The sequence below is a fragment of the Diuraphis noxia genome, unplaced genomic scaffold (genome assembly GCF_037042655.1).
Source record: "Diuraphis noxia isolate RWA-SAM2 unplaced genomic scaffold, SU_Dnox_SAM2 contig0005, whole genome shotgun sequence".
Lineage (NCBI taxonomy): Eukaryota > Metazoa > Arthropoda > Insecta > Hemiptera > Aphididae > Diuraphis > Diuraphis noxia.
Window position 1 is genome coordinate 37,693,994 of NW_028301715.1, and position 25,877 is coordinate 37,719,870.

General features: G+C 32.5%; 4 protein-coding genes and 1 pseudogene across 5 annotated transcripts in view; 3 read left to right on the plus strand and 2 right to left on the minus strand.

Annotated features, from left to right (window-relative positions):
• Window positions 1-25,877, plus strand: part of LOC107173706 (calcitonin gene-related peptide type 1 receptor-like) — a 153,703-nt gene that overhangs the window by 9,403 nt on the left and 118,423 nt on the right. The window lies entirely within an intron of this gene.
• Window positions 2,146-3,410, plus strand: LOC149055276 (uncharacterized). The gene is made up of 3 exons (XM_089228546.1): window positions 2,146-2,920; window positions 2,984-3,082; window positions 3,141-3,410. The coding sequence occupies exons 1-3, from the start codon at window positions 2,207-2,209 to the stop codon at window positions 3,408-3,410; spliced, it is 1,083 nt and encodes a 360-aa protein (XP_089084672.1). The 5' UTR covers window positions 2,146-2,206.
• On the minus strand, window positions 5,963-6,782 carry LOC149055277 (uncharacterized). The gene is made up of 2 exons (XM_089228547.1): window positions 6,682-6,782; window positions 5,963-6,618 (listed from the first exon to the last, which is right to left on the minus strand). Exons 1-2 carry the CDS (start codon window positions 6,770-6,772, stop codon window positions 5,963-5,965), a joined length of 747 nt encoding a protein of 248 aa, XP_089084673.1. The 5' UTR covers window positions 6,773-6,782.
• Window positions 10,122-14,817, minus strand: LOC149055278 (uncharacterized; annotated as a pseudogene).
• Window positions 17,798-24,704, plus strand: LOC107173705 (uncharacterized). Its single transcript, XM_089228549.1, has 9 exons — window positions 17,798-17,915; window positions 19,345-19,459; window positions 19,542-19,710; window positions 19,790-19,892; window positions 20,064-20,217; window positions 20,333-20,456; window positions 20,520-20,687; window positions 22,524-22,802; window positions 24,601-24,704. Exons 1-9 carry the CDS (start codon window positions 17,798-17,800, stop codon window positions 24,685-24,687), a joined length of 1,317 nt encoding a protein of 438 aa, XP_089084675.1. The 3' UTR covers window positions 24,688-24,704.

Sequence of the window (25,877 nt, forward strand, 5' to 3'; positions counted from 1 at the left end):
AGATAAGTGCAGGCCAAGTGTGAAGGAAGAGTCGGCTCTGGGTGGGCTTAAAAGTCTGAGTGTCAGGTATGGTAGAAGAGTGAGTGCTGGGCTGGACGAGCACTGCATGTGCTATCCAGGAAGAAGACATTGCAATAACCACAACATTGATTTTAATATTGTGATATAATGAGAATTAATTAAAAGTTTAGTATGATATCATAATTAGAAGAGTTATATAAAAATAGAATGCTAGATACTTCAATACGTTATTGTACAAGGATTAACCGGTTCAATAATAAAGACATCGCATCACCGAGCCTAAGTTTCCGCCTAGTTAGTTACAGTTTAACGGTTGAAGTACCATCACAGGTATGTGTGTTGAACAGTTTGAGAAGGCGTCATTACAGTTTCAAAATTAATTAATAGATTTGAGTGGTGCAATTAGTTTTAAATTATTAGTCACATTCAGATTATTGTATCTGGTGAACAGTGTTCAGCAGAGCCGTGCCCAAGGGGGAGGTTTTTAGGCTCCTCCCATTGAATCGAAATGTTTTTAATACAAATATACATACTATTGATATATCATTTTGAATATACATTTTACAATTCGGACTCCTTTTTTGTCAAAATATTATTATGTAGGTACACAGTTCGTTAAAAATGTTGACTTATAATTATTTATTACAATTAGTTTAGTATACAATTCTATCAGACCCGTAGGTAAGCGCATAAACTGCAAAGGCATCAATCATATTATCAGACCGTGTATTCACGTTCTTGTCGTCAAGTTATTTCCTATCGGTAAATTACTACTGCAGATCCAATAATGTTACCAGATTATTATGGTCGGTCAAAATGTTTATTACTTTATTGCAGCTAAAATGGATTTTTTAACATTATTGTGAACATTATGTTTAATACTAATGTGCAATGGCTGACGAGTAATACATTTTATCGCTTTAGAAACGATTTCAAACAAAGTAATACTATCATAGGCGTGCGCAGACTTCAATTTCCGTTCGAGCCTAGCCAACAATTAATACCCCAATACTTGGACAGTACCCCTATATATATATATTTTTTTTAAAACACATTAATTTATACTATAATTGTAAATTAAAAACTGAGTAAATAAAATCAAGTTGTACGACGTACGTGCACTCAACATTAATAAGCTAATTTCTAGACATATTTTTTTAAAATAAAATATTATGAAAGTAGTATAAAAATGAGAGTTCTAGCCACTCATCCTGCTGGCTCATCCCTATACCATCTTGCGCATCCCGACCATATCGTGCGCGCATCCGAGTGCGCCACCCACCGCCGCCGCCCTCATCCGCATCATGCCGCCGGATCGCGTACGTGCGTGACTTATATTATTGTTATCATATATCACATGTTATCATACATTTAATCAGTTATCAATTGTTATCACTAATCATATCATCGTTATCATTTGTTATCGAACGTTAATCAACAAATAGTGAAAAAACTGCAAAATAACTTAACGGGTATCGAACCCGGACCTATCGCCTCCCGTGCGATATTATTTACCACTAGGCCAGCCGACCGCATGCTCTTAAATCGTTATTTTCACCTATTTAACCAGAGTTTGTACATATTATAAATTTAAACCACACGGACTATACTGGTCATATTATAATATCATAAGGATACTAATAGCTTGCAGCTGCGTACACAAAACAGCTAATGAATACACCATCTTAACAATAAGATACATTTCCTGCCATTAGTAGGCACATTATCCTTATTCAATTAAATATCAATATTCAAACACATTAATTAGCGAAAACTATTATTATTATTGAAAAACGCCATAGCCGTCTCCACATTTAGCAAATGGTCAATTAAGCACGTTTGGCGTCGTATTGACAATAAGAGACATTAAGTAGGTATATTTTGGCGATGTCTCGATTATTTACAATAATAGGTATATTATCCGTATTCAATTAAATCATTCCACCTGGACATTAGTGATTTTTAACTGCCAAATGGCAGTAATAATCACAAATAAATGTCTTCTTAATGTGCCCTACCGGTCGCCAGGATGTCGCGGACTCTTAATAGCCGCTGACTCTAGCGCTACAAATGTTTCCCACTTTATATTTCTGATCAAAATCGTTAGTAGCTGAGTATCCGTTCTAGCAGCAAGTCGTTTTATTTAAATCAGTTTTATTTAAAAGTGTGTTTTATTGTTTAAATCATGGCTGGATCAATCAGAAACATGGCTGCAGTGTACAAGAAGAAGAATTTCACATATGTACCACCAACACCGCCTGCAGAGCTCATCGACTGTAATAATTTCATTCTAGACTTCCCCGATCGTAAGTTTTTAAATGTTGGACTTGATTCGGAAGACAACTTCAATATTGTTATTCATATAATAACACCGTCGCGCTATGTAAGCATATACGATGGTTTTCTAAGACGTATATTTTCACTGATGGGGAATATACTGTCATTCATATTAGATGTCCCACAAAAATATAGAAAACAGATTTTTCTGGAGGATGAATATACTGTCATATCAAACATGGTGTATCAAGGGGAAAATGTGCTAGTCATAGAGTCTAAGAAAAAGGAAGGATGTCGTGTATTGCTCGATAGAAAAAATTTGTTGAAATTACAGTATCTAGAGGAGAGTATTTTTGAAACAGTCACACGAAAAACCGATATCATACGACCAGTTGTTTTAAATCAATTTGCAATGATCGGAAATTATATTGATCGAGAATTTACTAAAGTTGAAAAACCACCAAAAACAAACGAAGAAATGATTATTTTTATTAAAAACCTCCGGAATGATCTAATCACGACGAATCTCGACCTAAACTTTGTTAGCCAGCTGAAAATGTTTGCAACAAGTCAATTAGCTGAACAATGGGTACAGAGATGGAGCGGAGAAATGTCACCCGAGGTAATTTAACCTATCATTTATATCGCTTGTAGAAATATTTAATGTATAATTATTATTTTATAGTTATTCACCGAATCCGAAGTGAGACTTTTTTCACCTCCGAGGTTCTCGAGTATGTCCCCAATGTATAATGATAATGGTTTCGATCCTTCGCAGGCACAGGTAATTTATAACTTATATAAATATATATTGAAATAATTTAAGTGTTTTAATTTTATAGGCAGCTGACGAGGATCGTGGTATAGATGATTTTTTAAGACAAATCAACCTTACACAGGCGACATGGGTACCAACTAAGAAACCTGATGACGGGCTTAGCAGTCTACAAAAATCTCCACCAACCAACCTCGCAGTTGATGAAAACGACGGACCATTTGGACCACATTATGAAGGCTCCTCTCCATCTCAATTCATTTCGTCACCACCATTTCAATTACCATTCGCCAAACACCCAGCACCAGTGCGCAATGTTAAGCGGCGACTATTTTAATATTTGTTCATAAAACATAATTTATATGAAAATAAAATAAGTGTGATACTTAAACAAGTTTTTTATTTATTAGAAAATAAGGCTCAAAATAATTATAAGGTATAAAATAATTATAAGATATATACAAGGTTTACAATTTTCTAACATCTCCACTAAACGGATTGTAAGTTATAATCTGGTCATGTAGTATTAAACAATAAGCTGCAGTCTTTTCTGGAATGACGGTGTCCGTTTCAAAGTCTATTCTTAGGTCTACGGTCGATGATTTAACGTTGTCATTCTGATACGACAAATCAACAACGACGATTGGCACATAGTTTTGAAAAATATGTTTTGATAACAATGGTTCACAATAATCTCTCTCGTAATACGATTTTTGAAAGTCTGTATAAGCTTTGTAGAGTATGCTGGTGGTATTATTTTTAAAATCAGCTCGAAAGTCTTCATATGGATACACCTCGGAGTTTAAGTGTACTTTAAGATTTTTTAGTTGACAGTGATCAAATCGCCCAGCGTCGACTTCGATATTGTTTTTTCTACTTGTCTGTAATCCAAACAAAACAAATCTAGGTTTTTCGAGCAAGCCGCTAGACTTTACAGTCCACGAATGAGAAGTGTTTCTAGGGAGCACGGGATACTCGCATAGATCCCAGGTCCTGAACGCACACGACAGTGTTTTACGAGAATCTAATACTTTCAATAACTTTAATTTTTCTTTATCACTGACTTTGATAATAGGCATCTTCCAAGTCACCTTAGTCAGTTCAATTGTAATTTTCTTATTTTTATCGACGGCGGCTGTTGCGCCTTCGCCCACAACATGTATCGCATCGAGGTCGGTAGATGCGCGATTTAAAATCAGTTGCTGATTGCAATTGAGTAATATTTTCTTATAATCTTCGCAAAACCCAAATACATGTTTTAGTGGAATGCATCCAGAAAATACATTGTTGGTCATAAAATTTTTATTATCTTCGCTGTCCATTGCCGAGTCCCAAGCCGCGTTCTCTAACGCATTCAAATCGTTCGGAGTATACGAGCAGTATGCTTTCAAACATGATGACACTCCAGGTGATTTCAATTTCTGTATTTCTATCCCGTTTATTTCATATCGCATCTCAGAGAATAAAAATGCCAATCCGTTATTTGAAAAACGAACTTCACCAACTGCATCGGCAGGTTTATTTATTTTCCCCTCGATGTAAATATAACTCTCACACGGCAAAGTGTAAGAATCCATGTTTTGAACATTAATTCTAATTTCTTCATTGTACGATAGAGCGGCGCTTGAATACGGTGTGAACGAATGGTAACTCTTTTGAGTTATTTTACAATCGTCGACATAGTCGGCCGTCACGTCTAAATATGAGTCATCCATCATTGTAAAGAACGAAGAAAATTTAAATTATTTTTCGTGAGCTTGATATTTTTCGGTTTAGATGTAGACTTCTTAACGGCAGGCGGTATACTGATAGGTTTTTTGATTGAAGCTCTTTTTATATTAAATTTGAGCGCCATATCCACGCGTTATTTGTAAACGAATTGTTATCGGTTCACCACGCAGATTAATTAGACAATCGTTCTGATCTTTTAGCACGATATTTACTTTAGTTATTGAAGTCGTGTTGAGGCCGTAGAAAACTGGATGCCTAGGTACCTCGACGATTTTATATCCCGCAGGTACAGTAGGATAAAGCTCGTGTATGATCTGGCTCGGTTCTCCGTCACAGAATGAGCCGGTGATTAAATTACACTCTACTTTTATACAGTTTATTTTCATTATGTTGACAATATTTTCAGATTCGTGAGTAGCGCCAGTAGTGTATAGCACATTTCTAAAACCTAGCAATTTCGCTATGCTATTCTCAACCCCTAAATCGACTTCATGACTACACGATATACTACACTTTAATGTTCTGCTGTTTGCTTTTAATTTAAAAAATCTGACATAGTCAGGCATCATGTTTTGTATAATAGACTCTAACTGATCCAACTCATACGTCCCCGTAGGTATAATAACGTTATCGTTATTATTGATCAAATTACGAAATCCGATAGTATTGCAACCAGGTTCTATGTTTGGTATAGAATTATTTGTCTGTAAACTCAAAAGACATATCTGGGCAGTATTTTCTACTTCCAACGGTGGAAAGATCTCGCACGACAATTCACTCGAGTTTCCGTTTAACGTTAATGTGAACATGTTAAAAACTTTAAACACAAGTGTCCGCAGTTTGTAGTATTATATTTCTGCTCTCTGCTGTAATTGAAATGTATGTCGCATCCGTGAAAATATTGTTGTAATTCAATTGGAGGTGGTAAATTCCCAAAGCTATCAAAGTATTCGACTTTTTTTCCGATTTTTTTATACGCTACCCAATGCGTTCCTGTACCACTTTCAGCGTCCAAGTTAACAATCGCCGATTCTTGATGTTTAGGACGTAGAGGCAACTTATCTCTGGTAAACACGCCGATGAAATGAGGTAATTTCATCATACGAACATATTTTATAAGTTCGTAATCGTACAACGCTCTACTGGGTAACGTGGCAATTAGTTTTTTGACTTTCTATACTTTTTCGCTTTTGGACCACTTTTATGCGGTGTTTCTATTTTATACGAGTTGCCTTTATACGGCGTGAGATATAAACCTTTACCCAAATGAGATGGTGTGTTTCTATTAAACTCATTGGCGACCTTCACAACGTTGGCTACGCCGCCAGTCAGGGCTCCCAGAGCTGACAACCCGGCGAAAATCGGTATGAGTGGTAGCACACCGCCTTTTTTTGGAATATTTATTGTTCGTGGAACTTTGGTCTTCTTAATTTTGAATGTTTTTCGCGCAACGGCTACACATTTTTTAGTCAATTTCATCAAGTTTTTTTCTCCGACATTTTTCTTGATAACATTTTTAGTGGCTTTAAGTGCTGCTTTAAAACCACAACCACCACCTACTTTACGTTTTGCTTTCATGGCGGTAGTTACGCCCCAAGCCACAGCTTTTTCTTTTAGACTGGAATCTTTTGACTTGAATCTATCCCAGGCTCGCTGCTCTAATATATAATCAGCTTTGTTACGATCTGCGATAGAGTTACTATGTTCGTACGCAATATCGTGGTCTCTACAAGCAGAGTCCAGTGGGTTTATACCTTTATCACCGCGAGCTAATCGTTTTTTTAAATTTGTACCAGGTCCACAGTATTGATAACCTACAAAGAAATATTATTATTATTTAAAATAAAAATTATTATTATTTAAAATTCTGGACTTACCAGGCACGTGAACTTCCAACGGCAATTTGTTTATAAGCGTGTTGATCAGACCACTGCCTTTATTCTTGTTGCTTCTTCGAGCGAGTGACATTGTGTACTGATTACATTCTCGTCGTTGCTCAGTTATTTATAATGAAGTTCATCAAACAAGGAATAAAACTCACAGTTGAAAACGTGGATCCACCTACAACGTTTATGAAACAAAGACATGGAGCGCTTCTACCTAATACGATACGTGCGCTTATCGTGGGCCCTTCTGGCTGTGGGAAAACTAATTTAATATTTACCTTATTAACGCATATAAACGGAATACGATTTCACAACGTATACATATATTCAAAAACATTGGATCAACCTAAATATAAAATGCTAAGTGATATATTATCAGATATTGATGGTATAAAATTATTTACATTCTATGAAAACGAACAAGTTATTGAACCTGAGAAAGCTTTACCGAACTCTGTGTTTATTTTCGACGATATTATTACTGAAAACCAAAAGATTGCGAGAACTTACTTCTCCAGAGGTCGTCATAATTTAGTCGATGTTTTCTATCTGGCTCAGAGTTATTCAAAAGTGCCAAAACAACTTTTGCGCGATAATGCTAATTTTATTGTATTATTCAAACAAGATGAGACTAATTTAAAGCATGTATACAATGAGCATTGCTCTGGTGACATGTCATACTCGGAGTTTAAAGACTTTTGCACTTCGTGTTGGCGTCTGGGAAGATTTGAGTTTATCGTGATAAACAAAGACTGTGAACGTGACAACGGACGATATCGTCATGGATTCGACACATTCGTCGTTATATAAAGTGCTGTTATTGTGGAAATGCTTCATTCACAGTCATGGCTGCCAGTGGTGATGTACTCGGAGAACTGGTTAAAGCCAAAGAAAATATTAAACGCAAGTATACGGCATTAAAACAAGGAAAAGCAGAAATTCATTCATTAGTATCGGAAACATTAAGTCCGATTATCGAACCATTGAAACAACGATTCGATCCATCAACATTTCAAGCTCCATCCGTTAATGAAGACAGCATAGAACATAGTGTTGGGGATTCATTCAAAATAAACGACTGGTATAAGTCTTACGATATAGACAAAACGTATGGGCCTAAAATACAATCAAATGGAAGTGTACACTTGGGTAAAAAAGAAATTAAACTCGTTGATAATACGCTAACTATTGAAGATATGTCATATCCACTAACACAAGGACTTGGTAATTTAATATTTTCAAAAAACCCTAAGCTGTATACCAAAAACGATTTAAAAACATATAAATCAATATTAATTCAAACGTCGGCCCATCTCACAGCAGACGGGACAAAAATTAAAAGAGGTGGGAATAAATACACGGATTTAATCCAAAATCTGTTTCCATCGGGCGCTGGACTGTCAGTCAAATTACAAAAACATAATTTAGTATACTGGAACGACCCTAACGAGCTAGTCTAAAGGTTGAAGTTACTATTAGCGTCAAAAGCAGCTGGTAATACAGGAGTTTCAAACGAAATACTCTCGATTTTCGAAGAATTGCGTGAAGCAGGGATAATAAAACATATTCCAAATGTCTAAACGTGAAATCTCAGTCGAATTACACAAACCAGCTAGAAAAAATTATACAAGGCGTAGGGTTAATGTTTATAGCAAAAACGATCTATGGCAAGCCGACTTGGTCGAAATGATACCATATTCGAAAAAAAATAAAGGTTACAAGTATATTTTATGTGTTATAGACTGTTTTACTAAATTTGCATGGGCAATAGCGTTAAAATCCAAAACTGCTAAAGAAGTTTCCAGTGCAATGTCTAAAATACTGCTCAAACGCTCACCAAAACTATTACAGCTCGATAATGGTAAAGAATTTTACAATTCAACATTTGACGCGTTGATGGGGAAGCACAAAATACACAAGTATTCTACGTACAGTACTATGAAGGCTTGTATTGTAGAACGTTTCAACCGCACATTGAAAGAAAAAATGTTTAGAGAGTTTACGGCACGAGGTTCACACGAATGGGTTTCTATTTTACCTTCATTGATTAACGAATACAACAATTCAAAACACAGGACCATAGGCATGACACCAGTGCAAGCTGATGCTAATCCTACGTCAGTAAAAATTAAACAAAGAAAAATTATTACTGGAAAAATTAAATTTAACGTTGGTGATAATGTTCGTGTAAGCACATATAAAGGTGTATTTGCAGAAGGCTATTTACCGAGCTGGTCTACAGAAATATTTAAAGTTACCAAAATTAATGAAACTTCTCCCACTACTTATCAGCTACAAGATTATACTGGAAAACCAATTGCTGGCTGCTTTTATTCAGAAGAAATATTGAAAACAAACTATCCAAATGACTATTTAGTAGAGAAAATTATACGTAAGAAGGGGAACAAAATTTTCGTCAAATGGTTAGGTTTCGATAATGCGCACAATAGTTGGATAAATACAAGTGACATTAGAAAATAGTGTTAGTCTAGCTGTAGACATGAACGTGTTTGGTAGTTCTCAGTCTGGTGAAACTAATAAATTTTTAGTAAATCTCGAACAAGTTGTTAAATCGTATTCGAATAAACTCGATAAAATTGAGCATTTACTTGAAGAAAATCATAAATCTATTCTATTTCAAGAGGAACAAACAGAAAAGTTAGAATTAACGTGCATAGAGATTACAGAGCATATGACAAGAGGCGAAGTATCATTACAATATATCAAAGAAAGTATAGATGATATTAAAAAAATAATACCAGCTATACTGAGCCGTCTTAACACTATAGAAACTTATTATAAAGACAAGCCATAATGTCTTCAGCCATCTTGGACATGCAATGCGTTCTTGGCTTGAACAATAAGTACATGATTAAAGAAATGTCTATAGTAGACACAGAAACTTGGGCGACCCAACACTGGATTTTTAAACATTCAAAATCCATGGAGGATAACAAAAGTCGTAAAACTAACAAGTGGCTGGAACGTAATTATCATCAACTATCTATAGAATACGGTGACATAGAGTATGAAGAAGTCGGTAGAATATTGAATTCATTAAAATTTAGATGCATTTACGTCAAAGGCGAACAGAAAAAACAAGTTCTTATGGAGTATATACCACACGTCGCACTCGTCAACATTGAAGACTTGGGCTGCCCTCGTTTGGATCAAATATGTGATGATGAAACTTTACCTTGTTGTATTTTTCATATGGATTTTAATCCAAAACAATGTACATTTTACAAAGTATTTGCTATAAGGAAATGGTTTATAAATAATTCTTAAAAATGATATACATTTTATTTAATAAACATAATAATATTATATTTTTACAACGTTTTTATTTTACATGGGTAACCTAACATTTACATTATATATACAAAAATTATTCAAGTGATATTTACAATATAAATATACATTTTATTTAATTATTTGGGCATGCATTCCCGTAAAAGCATTCTCATAAAATTTTTATCTGATTCATCCCACTCATGACTACCAGCATCTACTGAAAAATCGCGATCTGGTCATTCCTCATCCCTAGGTTCATGTTCATCTTCCCTATAAAATTATAAATATTATAAGTAAAATAATTTTAAAAATAATTTATTTTAAAAATAATTTATTTTAAATTTACTTTAATGAGTAATGTCCGTAAGCCAAGGTATGGATTTTGTCTTCTAGGATAACCCTCTTGTCGTCAAAACTATTATATGTTGATTTGATAGATTTAATGGTCTTCAATTCATGTTTAAACGACCGAATAGAGACATTCTTTGTCTTTGTATCCAAGGTTGTATCTCCAAACAGACATCGATAATGATCGTTGAAGTTCATATGGTTTTTAACCACATGCCCACGGATTCCTTTCGCTCTGATCTTCTCCTTCCCATTAAGCTTATATGAATAAGACTTTGCGCGGAGTGCACAAAAATGTGTCATAACCTCTCCCTTTGTCTCATCGGAAAACAGACCTGGGATTTTCTTTCGTTCGGAAATGTAGCATGGATGGTCTTGTGGCAAGTCTGATGTGTCCATTCGATCGAGTAAATTGGAATTATTCTTCAGGTCTTTGTAATAATCATCAGTCTGAATATAGTATACCAATGAATCTAAAATAACGAAATAAATTAATATATAAGAAAATTAAAATAGTTTGAAAATATTTACCTGTATCAGTATACATGAGGTTAATTTTACTTCCATAATGGGCTTGCATAACGTTGTAGTGGTAATCGTACATGAAGGTCTTAGAAATTTCCAACACTGCAAAACCTGATAAAAATATAATTAAAATATAGTTACTAATAGAAAATTGTGAGTATATTTACTAATAGAAAATATAGTTACTAATAGAAAATTGTGAGTATATTTACTAATAGAAAATTGTGAGTATATTTACCTATATAAATAGGCTTGCAAAAGTCTATTATTTTATTTTCCAATGAAACCGCGTTGAGAGTTTCATCGTATGTAGTACAGTGTTTGAATGTTGTACGGTTTATAAGTTTTTGCAAACGTTTTTCACTAGACACCAGCTCCATTTTAATTCTCCGCCGCATTGATTCCATGGTTTTTCCAAAAACGGCATTATTTAAAAGTTTAAAAAAGTCCTTTTCAAAGTTGTTTTTCGCTTTTTTCCACATCTCGGTGTTTAATTCTATGTATTTTTTAAGCCAGTCTGACTGAACAAACTGTACAACTCTGTGAACCTATAATAAAACTGTATATGTAATAAATGGATAAAAAATATTAGAATATGTTACTTTTTCAATTAAGAGCCCATTTTTAATGGCCTGCTGAAGGTTCCGGTAATGTAACACATAATTTTTTTTTGAATCTAATGTCGCCATAAGTTTCCTGACCTTAGAGCCAGGCGGAACACTATTTTTTGGCAGGAATGGGAAGTCGTTATGCTTGTCATGAAGTTCTTTTGGATATGAAACATCAACCTCGTATATCCTACCGATTGGCGATCTTTCGTCTAAATCATTTAACCCATCTAGTTTGGGTTCAACCCACTTAAAGCCTCCGTATGGCATGAAATGTGACATTGCGTGACCGTACAAATTGTTACCTATAATTTAAATAATTAAATTATTAAATTTAATATAAAATTATATATGATATTATACTTACAATCCTGGTAAACCAGCCATGATTTTGGTTGTCCTGGATCATAATCTGATGTCTTTTCATTATTTGCCTTTGCATATCTCATGCTTGCCTGAGTTAAACCACCTCGAATTCCTATAACGGCATCAAAAATATTATATCACATAAATAATTTAAACATAAATAATCTCGTTACCTTTCTCAATCATCAGCAACATGTCATAATCATGAATCAATTCAAGCCGTTGACCCGTAAGTTTAAGCATGCAATCGAATGAAAATCCAGGTGCCGTATAGTAAAATGATGGATCCAGGTGATATGTGGTTAAACAGAGGTCTCGGAAATTTTCAAACACATCAGTCAACAGCAGCACATCGATTTTCAAATAAAGATCCGAGTACTCACCAAGTGTTTGGCAGTTGAAATGGTTCCAAACTGTCTTGGCATGGACATAGTGTTTTTCTTTTATATGTGATTCTTTTAATGAACTGTAGAAATCTTCCTTTGATGGTAGGCTGGTTTCTTCAAGCTTATTCCAATTGTCTGTATAATCGTAAGGGTATACCCCCTTACGAGTAACGAGTGACATATCTTGAGTAGAAAAATATTTTGCGGTGTATCTAAACTTCTCGAATCTTGGAGTTATTAAATTTTTTGAAAGTTTTGATAAACTGGAAGCCATAAATCTTAATGTATCGATAAATCTTATTGTAAAGGAGCTGTTAATGTACTTCGAAAATGAGACATACTTTTCTTCACTGTTCGGAATAACATTTATAGTGTTTGAATCATAGCCAAGACGTGTCACAATAAAATGTGCATCATAATTTGATAAATTATGGAAAAATACCGGTACAAAGTTAGGTTTTTGGAGCTTAAGGTTACATGTATTGCATAATGTTTGCCTAAATTTTCCCGATAAATGGCAGTGATCTGCCACTTTATGATTTTCTTTAGAAAACTCGGTCTTACATAGATTACATGTATAACATAATTCGTGTGCTTTTCGTTGGTCATCGGTGAAAATTATAGGGGTGTTTGTTTTGAGCAGTTTTTCTATTTTTTCAGCTATTTCCACAATACTATCAACAAAATGTTTCGCAACGTCCTGGTTGTTTTCATTTCCACGATAAATTATTGGTGAAGTTGGGATATTATATTTTTCAAGCAGTTCGAGTGGTATGTCATCATTCGCCTTAACCAAAAATCCATAGCTCATCGCTTCGTGGTTTTGAAAAGCTGTTGTTTTTTCTCCAATTTTCTCATCACTTTTTTTTAGCAATGCTTCAAAATCCGCGTAAATGACTATTGGATGACGTTGTGTTTTTTTCCACGCAGTAAACTCTAGCATTGTTCCCGGTTCAGGCATCTGAGGTAGTATGGGCTTATGAGTGCCACATATTAATTTATGTTGCGCTAGTCCAGCCTCTCCATTCAATTTATATTTGTACTGTTGTTGACCATCAAATGACGTGAAGCACCGTTTACAAAAAATTGTTTGTCCATTATGTCTGGTCTTTTGCGAGCGAATGAGTCTAGAAAAATTTGAGATGTAGCTAAAGTGGTTGTTATCTTCGTCTGATATTAATAGTAGATCGAAATGTTCGGGTTTTTCTTCATCTACTACTTTTAATGGAAATACTTGGTATTTAACAACTTTTGGTGGTTGAAATTGCTTTTCAATGCCGTAAACATTTACAGACACGTTCGGATTATTCCTTTCAAATATTTTTACTTGATGAAGAGGTGTCGGGAACGAAAGATCAGAAAAATTATACCGTTCTTCGTGTTCATAATAATTTTCACCAACATAAGCTTTATTTTTTCCTGTAACATGTCTGGCGAGAATTGCCCATTTGAAGCATTGCATGTCCAGGTTTTGCGGGTTGATAGTGGCTTTTTTCTTTTCTATTGGATCTGGTAATGCCATGTAGGAAGACCCAACCATAGGTGTATATTTATATACACCTAACATTAAACCGTCTATACACTGTAAAGTAAAGCCACTACCCTTGCTCGAATACTCGGTTTGCTCTGTCATTAATTTTGTAAATGCCTCTTCAACGATTTCTTGTACTCCAGTATCAGTGAAAATCGCCCTAGCTGAAGTTTTAAAAGCACGGTTTTCAGACGAATATTCTACGTTTGGAATATTATATGTTGCCTCTAGCTTTAAATTGAACTTAATAGGATGTTTGCACGCGATTGATTTTAATAGCTTGACAAGTTCGGATTTAATCGAATCAAGGAAGTATACATAATTTTCTATATTACTGATATTTTTAACGTAATACCAGGTGACTGTACGGTTCGACGAAGACGAGATTTCCACAAACCCAAGGGACTGTACTAGATTCAAGCGCACTTTTTTTGCAATAATAGCTGACTTTGTGTTGTCCGAAGAAACGCGTTTCCCGTTTTCACCCGTAGTGTATGAGTCTTTAAGAAAAAAAAAAACCTAGTTACCCAATACCCAGTCTATATAAATATTTAAATTACTAACCTTCCGTATCACAGAGTCCAAGATTTTCGACGGTGGTTAGAACTTCCATACATTCATCGTCATCAAGGTTGCCCAAAAATTCATCCATCACATTATCTTGTTCAGTTGATAAGGGAGTAGTTTGGTTATTTCGTACTGTTAATAAGCGATCGTTTTGAGTGGTAGGTCCTGGATACATGGAAGACGTTCCAGCTGGTATGTTGGGAACAGAAATGTGTGGCGCGATCTGAATATTTTCCATCAACGGTGCTGGATGTTGGGAAGACGTTCCATGAAATTTTTTTAAATGTCTGATAAGGTTGGTCTTGTAACTGAATGTAATGGAACACCTAGTACACGGGTAACGCACACCCGCATGCTTTTTTTCATGCCTAACCAAATTACGTTTCGTCGTGAATTTCGAAGTACATTGCTGACATTTGAGAAATGATAAATGTGTTTTTCGGTGAGCGAGCAAATTAATCTTATAGCTGAATTTCAAAGGACATTGCTCGCATTGAAACATTTTAAAAAAATAAAAGACGAGATGAACGATAAATATAAGCACAATGATTTAAGACGGGGCGAACGATAAATATACGCACGGCAATTTAAAACGGATCGAACGATAAATATAAGCACGGCGATTTAAGACAGAATGATAAATATACGCACGACGATTTAAGACTGAGCAACTGAGGACTCTTTTATAACATATATAGGCAAATTTAAGTAGGCGGGATAGATTTTTGCGGGATGGGTAGTGTGATATACTTAATGATATTTAATTGGTATAGTATTTAAATGTATTGTTGATCAGAAATATAAAGTGGGAAACATTTGTAGCGCTAGAGTCAGCGGCTATTAAGAGTCCGCGACATCCTGGCGACCGGTAGGGCACATTAAGAAGACATTTATTTGTGATTATTACTGCCATTTGGCAGTTAATGGGGGTGGGGTAGGGTGGCGGTGGTGGTGGTGGTGGTGGTGGTGGTGGTGGTGGTGGTGGCTAGCGGCTATTAAGAGTCCGCGACATCCTGGCGACCGGTAGGGCACATTAAGAAGACATTTATTTGTGATTATTACTGCCATTTGGCAGTTAATGGGGGTGGGGTAGGGTGGCGGTGGTGGTGGTGGTGGTGGTGGTGGCTAGCGGCTATTAAGAGTCCGCGACATCCAGGCGACCGATAGGGCACATTAAGAAGGCATTTATTTGTGATTATTACTGCCATTTGGCAGTTAAAAGTCACTAATGTCCAGGTGGAATGATTTAATTGAATACGGATAATATACCTATTATTGTAAATAATCGAGACATCGCCAAAATATACCTACTTAATGTCTCTTATTGTCAATACGACGCCAAACGTGCTTAATTGACCATTTGCTAAATGTGGAGACGGCTATGGCGTTTTTCAATAATAATAATAGTTTTCGCTAATTAATGTGTTTGAATATTGATATTTAATTGAATAAGGATAATGTGCCTACTAATGGCAGGAAATGTATCTTATTGTTAAGATGGTGTATTCATTAGCTGTTTTGTGTACGCAGCTGCAAGCTATTAGTATCCTTATGATATTATAATATGACCAGTATAGTCCGTGTGGTTTAAATTTATAATATGTACAAACTCTGGTTAAATAGGTGAAAATAACAATTTAAAAGCATGCGGTCGGCTGGCCTAGTGGTAAATAATATCGCACGGGAGGCGATAGGTCCGGGTTCGATACCCGTTAAGTTATTTTGCAGTTTTTTCACTATTTGTTGATTAACGTTCGATAACAAATGATAACGATGATATGATAAGTGATAACAATTGATAACTGATTAAATGTATGATAACATGTGATATATGATAACAATAATATAAGTCACGCACGTACGCGATCCGGCGGCATGATGCGGATGAGGGCGGCGGCGGTGGGTGGCGCACTCGGATGCGCGCACAATATGGTCGGGATGCGCAAGATGGTATAGGGATGAGCCAGCAGGATGAGTGGCTAGAACTCTCATTTTTATACTACTTATGAAGAAAACACAATACCTAAAAATAAAAACTTGGTTTAATGAACAAAAATTTTTACATACCTACATAATATTATATTACATATATTACAATGTATTATTAGTTATTACATTCAATATTTAAAGAACTATAAATGAATTCTCCTATTTCCAATAATTTTGAATTCATCAATGACCATGTCAATATAAATACTATAGATGTTAGTTTTTGTTCAGTAAACATTAATAATAAACTATTAAGTCGGTCTTGATGTATTATAGTACTCCTTAACTTATTTTTTACTATTATTAATTTAGAAAATACCCGTTCACAGGAACAACTTGTAACTGGTATTACACTGAATAATTTCAGTAGAGTAAAAAATCCATTAAATGATTTTATGTAATTATTTGCTTTCATATATTCTAGCCATTCATGAATTGATTCATTATTAGTGTTACTATTCGGTTTACCATCGGTAGCGGGTAAATATTTTAAAAGCTTTATCTCAGATAATGCACATCTCTTCGGGGATATTAGCAAATGTTGATAGAATTGAAATCATTTAAGGTAATAAGGTGTAAACTCTAGACGAATCATTCCTGCTACAGATTGAACTAATTGTACAGTTAACGAGTTAACTAAGCTAACCAACCAGCTAACTCGCTAATCATAGACCATATTATAGTACATATTACTTTGCACAGTGTTTTTGTTAAATGAATAAATCGATAAAATCGATTTAATGGTACACAAATATTTGTAATTTTATTTTACTATTACGACAAATAAAATCGTCAAGTTGTAATGATCTCCTCGAACATTTTGTTATAATTAAATATTTATATATACCTACATACATTGGAAATTATGTTATTATATGCCCCTTAAAAGATTCCGGTCGAGCCGGGGCTCACCCGGGTCGCCCCGTGCGCACGCCTATGAATACTATGATGGAGTAACAAAATATATTTTACCATTGCACCATATTCAATAATTGATGAAATCAATAAAATGCTGAAGAATCGACATTTTCAGAATATCGCTTAGTCCTAAAATAAAATGATATTATGTTTTAACTATAGTTTCGGTATGCATAGATTCAAGAGTACATAATATGAAATTGTATCGAATCAAGAATCCCGCAGCAGTCACGTCGTCATTATGTAGGTTTAATGTGATGATGATGTGAACAATAAATCTATATACCTACGACCTACCACATATTATGAGAACGTCTGGAAATCGTCTCAGTCGGGCGTTATAATAATATATAATATAATTTATAACCATTAGAAGTTCTCGATCATTTGATCTCCGTTTACGCAACATGAAACCCAAAATGATGTCGTCGTGTGTGGCTTTAATTAAGTATAATTTTGTCTGAATTTTAGCGGTCTCGTTCCATATAATAATAATAATAATAATAATACTAATATTGTGTTCGCGAGTCGACGTGTGAAAATCGTCGTCGCGAAATGTTCTACGTATGTTCGTGATGTCTAAATACATTGTAATAATATTATATTTGTACGATAAAAGCTCTCAGGTACAGCAACCAGACAAGCCCATTTTAGAAAAACGTTTAGGAATCGATTGCTACTTGGAACTACCAGGTGTGTAATCTTAAAATAATAAAAAAAGACAGGTCCAAACATTTATATTTTATTTCATGAATAAGATGATTCATATTATGTGATTTGTCCTGTTTTTACACGGATTCATCGAGAGTCTTTTTAAAATCTAAGTATTTTCAAATTTTGGAGTTGTCTTGTTTTTGAAAATAACCCTAACTATTTTATTATGTGGATACATGATAACTCTAGATTCGTATATACATGAGTCAAACATTGCAAAACGATGTATTATGATTGTACATCCTCGTGAAGTCCTTTAATTAAATATTATAATATAGTTATGGTTCATTTGCAATTGTTTTTCTGCCACATAAAAGTTTTTCACTCATACTACGTGTCGATCCAATTGCTGCAGTCCTAAAACCCCAAGCAGTTGTTGAAAAGGGTTGTGGGGATAATTTTTTTCTACTCTGTCTAGTAATAGTTTCGAGTTTTGTGCTTAGAAAAAATTTCGGATTCTAAATCTCTCGTTTTGCTTAGCATATCTATAAAACTATTTAAATTCATGCGATACTTAAACATCATAAAAAGCCGTAGCTAGTGGTTTAGACCACCTCATGTTTCACGATGTGGCAAAAACAATGGTAAACCCTTACCGGACCTTACTCGGTAGTCGGTAGGTACATACAAAATAATATACAATAAACGACTAAATTCGATCGGTTTATGGTATTCACTTCTTGTTCTTTGTAAGTAAATTTCAATTTGTAGAGCCGCACAAGAATAACTTATAAAATATTATGAAAATAATGATATACCAATATTATATTATTATTTTTATATATATATAATATTTATTTATATATAACATACATTTTTGTGTCAGTGTAAATAATATTAAAAAAGTAATTTGTTTCATTAGAAAAATCTTGTCGTTTTGATTTTTCTAATCAGTTTTGCTTAGATAATATTTTTATTTAATTTAAATAATTTTGTTAATCAAAATAAATTGTAAATATTATTCAGTTTTGAGTTGGATATCATTGATTAATGATAATACAATATAAATACAATGGGGTATATGTTAATGGTAAACATTAAAATGTAGGTTGGTATTATTAATAATAATTCTTGTTTACTAACTGTGTTATATTTGTGAATATTTATATAAAATTAATAATTAATAATATTGATCATATATAACTGATAATTGATATTACATTTTATTTGAAATTCATATTCCATAGAATTATATTATATATAAAAACAAAATATTTTCAGAATATTCAGAATTGTATGCCTGGCTCATGTATTTAAATAATAATATGTTCTGTATCTATGTATACAGTTAAAATTAAGTTTTTTGATTTAACATTGTTCGGTTGTCATTAAAGTGATTTATATAGTTCGCGATCGTACATACTAACTGTATTAAATATTTGTTTTTAATTTTCAATTCAATAAACAGCTATTATGATTCAGACAAGTAAATCTAAAATTAATCAAGATGAAATTAAAATTAATGAAGTGGGCAAGACATTTTTTGAAATCCAATTTGATGCTAAAGAAAAAATTATTACTAGGTTAGAATGATATATTTAGTTGTCATTACAAAATGAAAAACTGTGTTTTGTAAAAATACTATTATTGATATGTTAACCATAGGTTAAATTATGAGATCAAAGGTTTTAATAATAAAAAAGAGAAATTTAAAGGTAAACTCAATCGCTTAAATAACAAGTTAAAAAATGATTACGAATATTTAAAGGAGATTTTGGACGAGAAAATTAATTTTGAAAAGCTATTAAAGGCGGAAACTGCTCAGCTAAAACAAGTATGACCAATTATTTCGATAGTTTTAAATGTTAATGTTTTTAATGACAATAAATCAATCACGCTTAAAAGTTATATAGGAATTCGATTTTATGGAAGAAAAAGGTATATGTAAATTAAAAGAACAACATGATGAATTCATTAGAGAAGCGGGAAAATTTAAATCGATTACTGCTATATACGGTGGGTAGTACACTGATATACTGTAGTTACTAGTTACCTACCTACGTACCTAATGATTATATTAAAAAAGTAATATTAATATTATATTTTGGTATACGAATGTAATATGTCAACATTACAAACTTTTTTACGTGGTATAAAACTAAATAAAAATATTTCCTGACACATCAGTGGGAAGATTAAATAAATTGCATGAATTTTCTAACCAAGCAAAAGTACTCGAACAGAAATACACAAATATTAAAGAGCAAAATGTAATCGCGGATAAAAAATATAAGGTTGCATTGAAAAATCTGGAGGAAAATAAATTTAAAAATGAACAAATGTAAGCATTATTACGTGGCTGATTTATAAAATAATAAAGGTATAGACATTTCTATGTAGTTTTAATATTAATTGATAACTGTATAATCAATTGTTATTATTTATTTAAAATTTAGTGAGAAAAGAAATATGTTAAAACGATGTGTAGATTTCTCGGTACATATGAAAAAACAATCATTGACGGTTGAATGTCCAGTCGAAGGGGCGAGTACAAAAGAAGTTCTTGATCTTAAAGAAATGGTATGGTATCTACATTTATTTATTTCGGATATTGATAATTAAATACATTTCCAATAATTATAGTTGGACATAGGCAATAAACAGAACGCGAATCACGAACAAAAATACATGGATTTGAAGGAAGAAAATAAGGTGCTTAATGAAGTACTCAAAGAATTATCTAAATCGAACCGAGAAATCATCAAACGAAAAAATATTGATGATTATTCTAAAGAAAAAATCGTAAGCTCAGCTGAATATAATCATTCGACCCACCAACATAATACTACACATTTCAATAATATTATTATATTATTATAGATCGAAATTGTATCGATAATAATTTTTAATGTGAATCTCTAGGCATAATCTCTGTTCACCCCTATTTTAGATTCTGAACGAAGTGATGAATGTATTGATTTTACAATGATGTGTGTGTTTTTTTTTTTTAAGTGACGGTAAAAAAATGTTGGAGGACCAAAAAAACTTGAAAATTTAATACAAAGTTCCTCATAAGTTATTCTTATAGCTATTAAAAAATTATAAAAATACATAGGAACAATTTTTTTTTATTAGCATTTGAAGTTCAAATATTGACAAAAATTCGTCAAAACCATGAATATATTTTTTTTAGTGTTTGTCATTACGTTTTGGGGCAGTAAAAATGCTTCGACTTTTAACTTCAGTACCTTGTTAAATCAGAAAGTGAATCTAGTTGATACTTTGGGGGATCAAAAGTATAAAATTCTTAATATTTTTCTAAATAATCGGGATAAACAAACTAAAAATTAACGGAAAAACAGGAAATTTTACGTACAATCAGTTTTCGACAAAATCGATTTTGATTTTTGATGTAACTTTAAAACGAATGACCATTGATACATGAAATTTTCACCGAATGTTTATATAAGTATATTCTATTCACCATGAAATTTTTAAAAAATTTTGACTTAAGTTGAACTATTCATAGGTACATGCAATTTTCAATCATTATTAGTTTTTTTTAAATTAAAATCGATAAAAATTTATTTTTCAGGTAGAAAATCTTGAAAATTTAATACAAGGCTCTTAACATATTATTACAATAGCAGTTGAAAAATAAAATAAATTCATAGTTACAATTTTTTTTTATAATCATTCAAAGTTTGAATTTTGACAAAATACGTAAAAATCACAAATTATTTTAAGCTAGAAATTCATAAAAATTTTTCTTTTTTAAACTAAGATTTAAAAATGTATTATAAGATTCCTTACAAGTTTTTCAATCTTTATCACAAAAAAAATGTCCACCAGAAATTCAAATTAAATTTTTATTAGCAGTTGAAGTTCAAATATTGACAACAATTCGTCAAAACCATGAATATTTGCAAATTATTTTGTAGTTCAAAATTCATAATATTGTGTGTATTTATATCTAAGGTTATAAAATTTAACACCAAGTTTTCCATAAGTTTTGCTTCAAATAGCTATAGAGAAAACTTGAAGCGTCATTATAGGAAAAATGTTTTGAGCGTTTGAGTTTTAAATTTTTATGAAATCGCGTAATGATAACGATTTATCCTCAAACCAGGTATACGTATATCTATGATAATATAAGGTATTAGGAATTATGATAACTACATGCAATGTTTTTGGAAAAATTGATTAACCATGCCTTATGCAAAATGCTTCCTAATTGAAAAATAAAATATTTGTTTCAAAATAGAATTTATGACAATATTTAAATATAATATATCCTAGACTGACAAATCATCTCCGTTCAGAATCGTTTTTCGTATACAATGATGTCTATCATTGCATTCAAATCTAACCTACCCTAGTCAGACGTCCACCCCACCACCTAATGTACAGCAGAGCGATACCCACTTTCCCGCTTTTTTTCCTGTGCATTTAATCAAGTTCTGGTTTTCGAAATTGGTATTTAAGACTCGAACATAATGTTTTCCAATATTTATATGTATATATATATATATATTTTTTTTTAAATATGTTACGCCTATGAAAATTAAAATGTAAATATATATTTCTAAAAACAAGAACCACCTCTTTTTATAGTACGTCGACGTGCTGCCTCATAATACTCACCAGGAAGTGAGAATCTTGGGAAGTGAACTAGGGAACGGGAAAGATTTGCAGGGAATACGGCGGCATGAGAAGGATACAGTTGGTCGGATGGCTCGAATATCGCGTGTGATCAATGTCGATAGTAACTTATCTGAATTGCAAGCCATAGATTGCGACTTGCATACAGCTCAGATGAAGTTGCGCGATAGTAAGTCTGCCAACCAGTTGTTGAATCGTCAGATTTGGAAGGCTCAGGACGTGTTGTTAAATGTCTACGAGAAAGCATCGGTTCATTTGGAAGAGGTATTGATGTAATATCTATACAAATTAAAATTAAATACCATTCGTTGGTAAACACATCACATGAGGGCTGCGATGATTCTGCTCATTTAAGAGTTTAATAATTTAAATAAGGTTTTTATGTAAAAGAAAATTTTTGTTTTTAGCTTAGATAAAATCAAAAACTACTCGACTGACGATTTAATGAACATTTCAAATTGTTTTTAGAGATATCAGAAAAGTTTTGAATATAATTTTAACCATCTTAGATTTATACCAAGTGTTTATCGCCTATATCCAATCCGCCAAAGGTGAATTTTCCATTTCGGCTGATCCCGTGAACTTAGGCACTCTAAAACCATGATGCTCATATAGAGCACAATATTTTATATTTCTAATTTTTTTTTTTTAAGGGCGAAGTAAGGTTATACAGCAAAAATTAAATCATGGTTCCGAGGTTAATAGAGTCAATAAATTTATGAGTCGGTCTGGATCCCGCCCGACAATGCCCTTGAGACTTGCCTGTCATTATGCGAACAGTATATTATAATTTATTATAGGCTAGCAATCTGTCTGCGGTAGATTGCGAACAATTAATACAAAATATGATGTTATATAAATAATTGGCGAATCTCGGTTTTGGTGTAACCCAGTTCAGATTGCAATACTCCAGGATGTAATATGCCAGAAACTTTCGTGGAAGTGTACTCAACAACTTTTCAAAGTTTCGTTTCGATCGGACATAATTCGCGCATACTTATAGAAGATTACAAAGCTTATCATTAAATCTTATCACACACGAAACACGTGTATGACGTATAACATTTTTTTTCGTTTGATTTTGTTCGTAATAGTTTAGAAACCTTTCCTGGGGTGTCTAAACCCCACCACAGAAGTTTCATCGCGATCGGATGAACGGTTTAGGAAGGCATAAGAGACATACAGACAGATATTAATTTATAAATTAAATATATTTTCTAATTTTATTTAAATTAACAGATGACACCACCAGTTTATTCCTTTATTTTATCTTTCATCAGTATTTTGTGGATAGAAGTTGAGCCCATAAAACTATGCTTTAAATCTGCTCTACAAAATGCTCATTAAAAAAAAAAAACCGTATGTCAATCGAAAAGTGGTTCTCGAAAACATGCGTGACAGCATTTTTATTTTCATTCGTACATTTATATATAATTATATATAATTATTAATTATATTTGAATATAATATGTATAAAATGTAACTTTTAATATTGTTACATACATATTATTGTTTATATGTACAGCTCTATCTCTACGTATAAAAAATACTTACTCTTCGCTTGTACAGAAAATTATGGTTTGTCAATAATAAATTTGTATTCTATATTTAGTTCATTATATATATATATATAACCAAGTGTATACAGAAACGCTGGGTAAAGTTATTTTTTCACTTTGTATGTGATAGTATATTTACTATTTCGTATTAACGATCTTCCATTATTTGCCCTAAAGAATGGAGTTTTTATAAAACGACTATTATCGTGGTGAGATTTTATGTTGTAAGGTAACGTAACCATCTCAAATTTTAATTTTCGAATAACAATAAAAAATAACGCACTTAGATATAATGAGTGTAATTCGTATGACAAAGTCGCTAATGTATACCTACAAGGCTCTAACACAGTATATTATATACGTACTTGTTTAGCTGAAAATATAGGTTATTTAACAATGTATTATTTTTTATCTTATAGCTATTATAAATTACCTATTCACTTATGTAAATTAAATATTAGAACATAATTAATATTATAATAACATAAATAATTCATTTTTAGATAAAATCCAATAAAAAGGACTCTGAGGAAAAAATGAACGAGTTTATTCAAAATCTGTGCAAAGAATTAAGTACGCTTTATCTTTGAAAAAGACAAAATCACGAGAAACTTGAAATGATAATATATTATAGCTTATGAATTATTGTTTGAATTAAAAATAATAATGATCCAAGAAACCGTTTTACTGAGGAAATTTATTCATGATGCAAAGTAAAAATAGGTATCTACATTAAATAGGTATATTTAAAAAAATCATGTCAACGATATGATAATAATAATATATAATTACAAATAAAATAAAGACATGTTTTGGCATTTTTGAATTTTTGAACTTTGCCTATTACTATACTAAAGTAATAATAGTAGTTATATAATGATATTGAATTGCAAATTATTTTGATTTTGAATCAATAACCTTCCAATAGCAGACTTTTAGTGAGAACCAACTACAATATGTCTACAAACTGAACTCTCTGTTAAGCGGACACATCTGAATAACAGATAACATTTTAAAGTGATAAAAAAATCAGGTATTTAGAGGTTTCACTGTACTAATTTTATTCACTCATTTTTTACAAATTATAATTATATCCAATGTATAAAATTAAAATGCGTTTTCAGTTATTAAAATGTATTTGTATAAAACCTGAAGAAAGTCAGGTCAGAGTATTAATACAAATTTTAAATCATAATATTATGACATTATATTTGAGTTTGACGTTCCTTTTGATCGCGATATAAAACATGACTTCCAGATGCACTAATGTTTAAATTCGTATCTATTCTTAGATTCTACATTAATAAATCTGACGACTTGTATTGCATAATAACAACAGCGATTTATAGACATTTATCTCGAGTATTATCTGTCCCACCGTTCTGGATAAAAATATAAAAATAAATATTTATTATACACATACATTTCAGTTTATTTATTTCCCTAGAAAGCGTGTAGACTTATATGTTCACTGTCAAGTTCATTTTAATATTACACCTTTTGTTAGTGTGTATAATAAATAAATAACTAACCAAGAACTGTAATGATAATGTAAGAGAAACATTTTCACGTACAATTTATGATAATGGCACATCTTAAACATTAAAATGTATTTAGAAAGTATTTTTGAACTAGAGAACAAATAAATAAGGCAGACAGAATACATAGACAGTTTGGCGGTTGGAGGTGGAGGTGGTTGAAGACAACTGCATGTCTGCCTTCGTTTACCCCAAAACACAGAAATACTGATCCTATTTTCTGTTTATAAAAATGAATATTT

Bases quoted from the DNA above. Each gene is read 5' to 3' on its own strand.
- LOC149055276 (XM_089228546.1), top strand. From the start codon at position 2,207: ATGGCTGGATCAATCAGAAACATGGCTGCAGTGTACAAGAAGAAGAAT. The intron at 2,921-2,983 runs GTAATTTAACCT...ATTATTTTATAG, and splicing joins GCGGAGAAATGTCACCCGAG to TTATTCACCGAATCCGAAGT. The intron at 3,083-3,140 runs GTAATTTATAAC...TTAATTTTATAG, and splicing joins TCGATCCTTCGCAGGCACAG to GCAGCTGACGAGGATCGTGG.
- LOC149055277 (XM_089228547.1), bottom strand. From the start codon at position 6,772: ATGTCACTCGCTCGAAGAAGCAACAAGAATAAAGGCAGTGGTCTGATC. The intron at 6,619-6,681 runs GTAAGTCCAGAA...ATTTCTTTGTAG, and splicing joins GTTGGAAGTTCACGTGCCTG to GTTATCAATACTGTGGACCT.
- LOC107173705 (XM_089228549.1), top strand. From the start codon at position 17,798: ATGTCTAAATACATTGTAATAATATTATATTTGTACGATAAAAGCTCT. The intron at 17,916-19,344 runs GTGTGTAATCTT...TTCAATAAACAG, and splicing joins TTGCTACTTGGAACTACCAG to CTATTATGATTCAGACAAGT. The intron at 20,457-20,519 runs GTATGGTATCTA...CAATAATTATAG, and splicing joins TTCTTGATCTTAAAGAAATG to TTGGACATAGGCAATAAACA.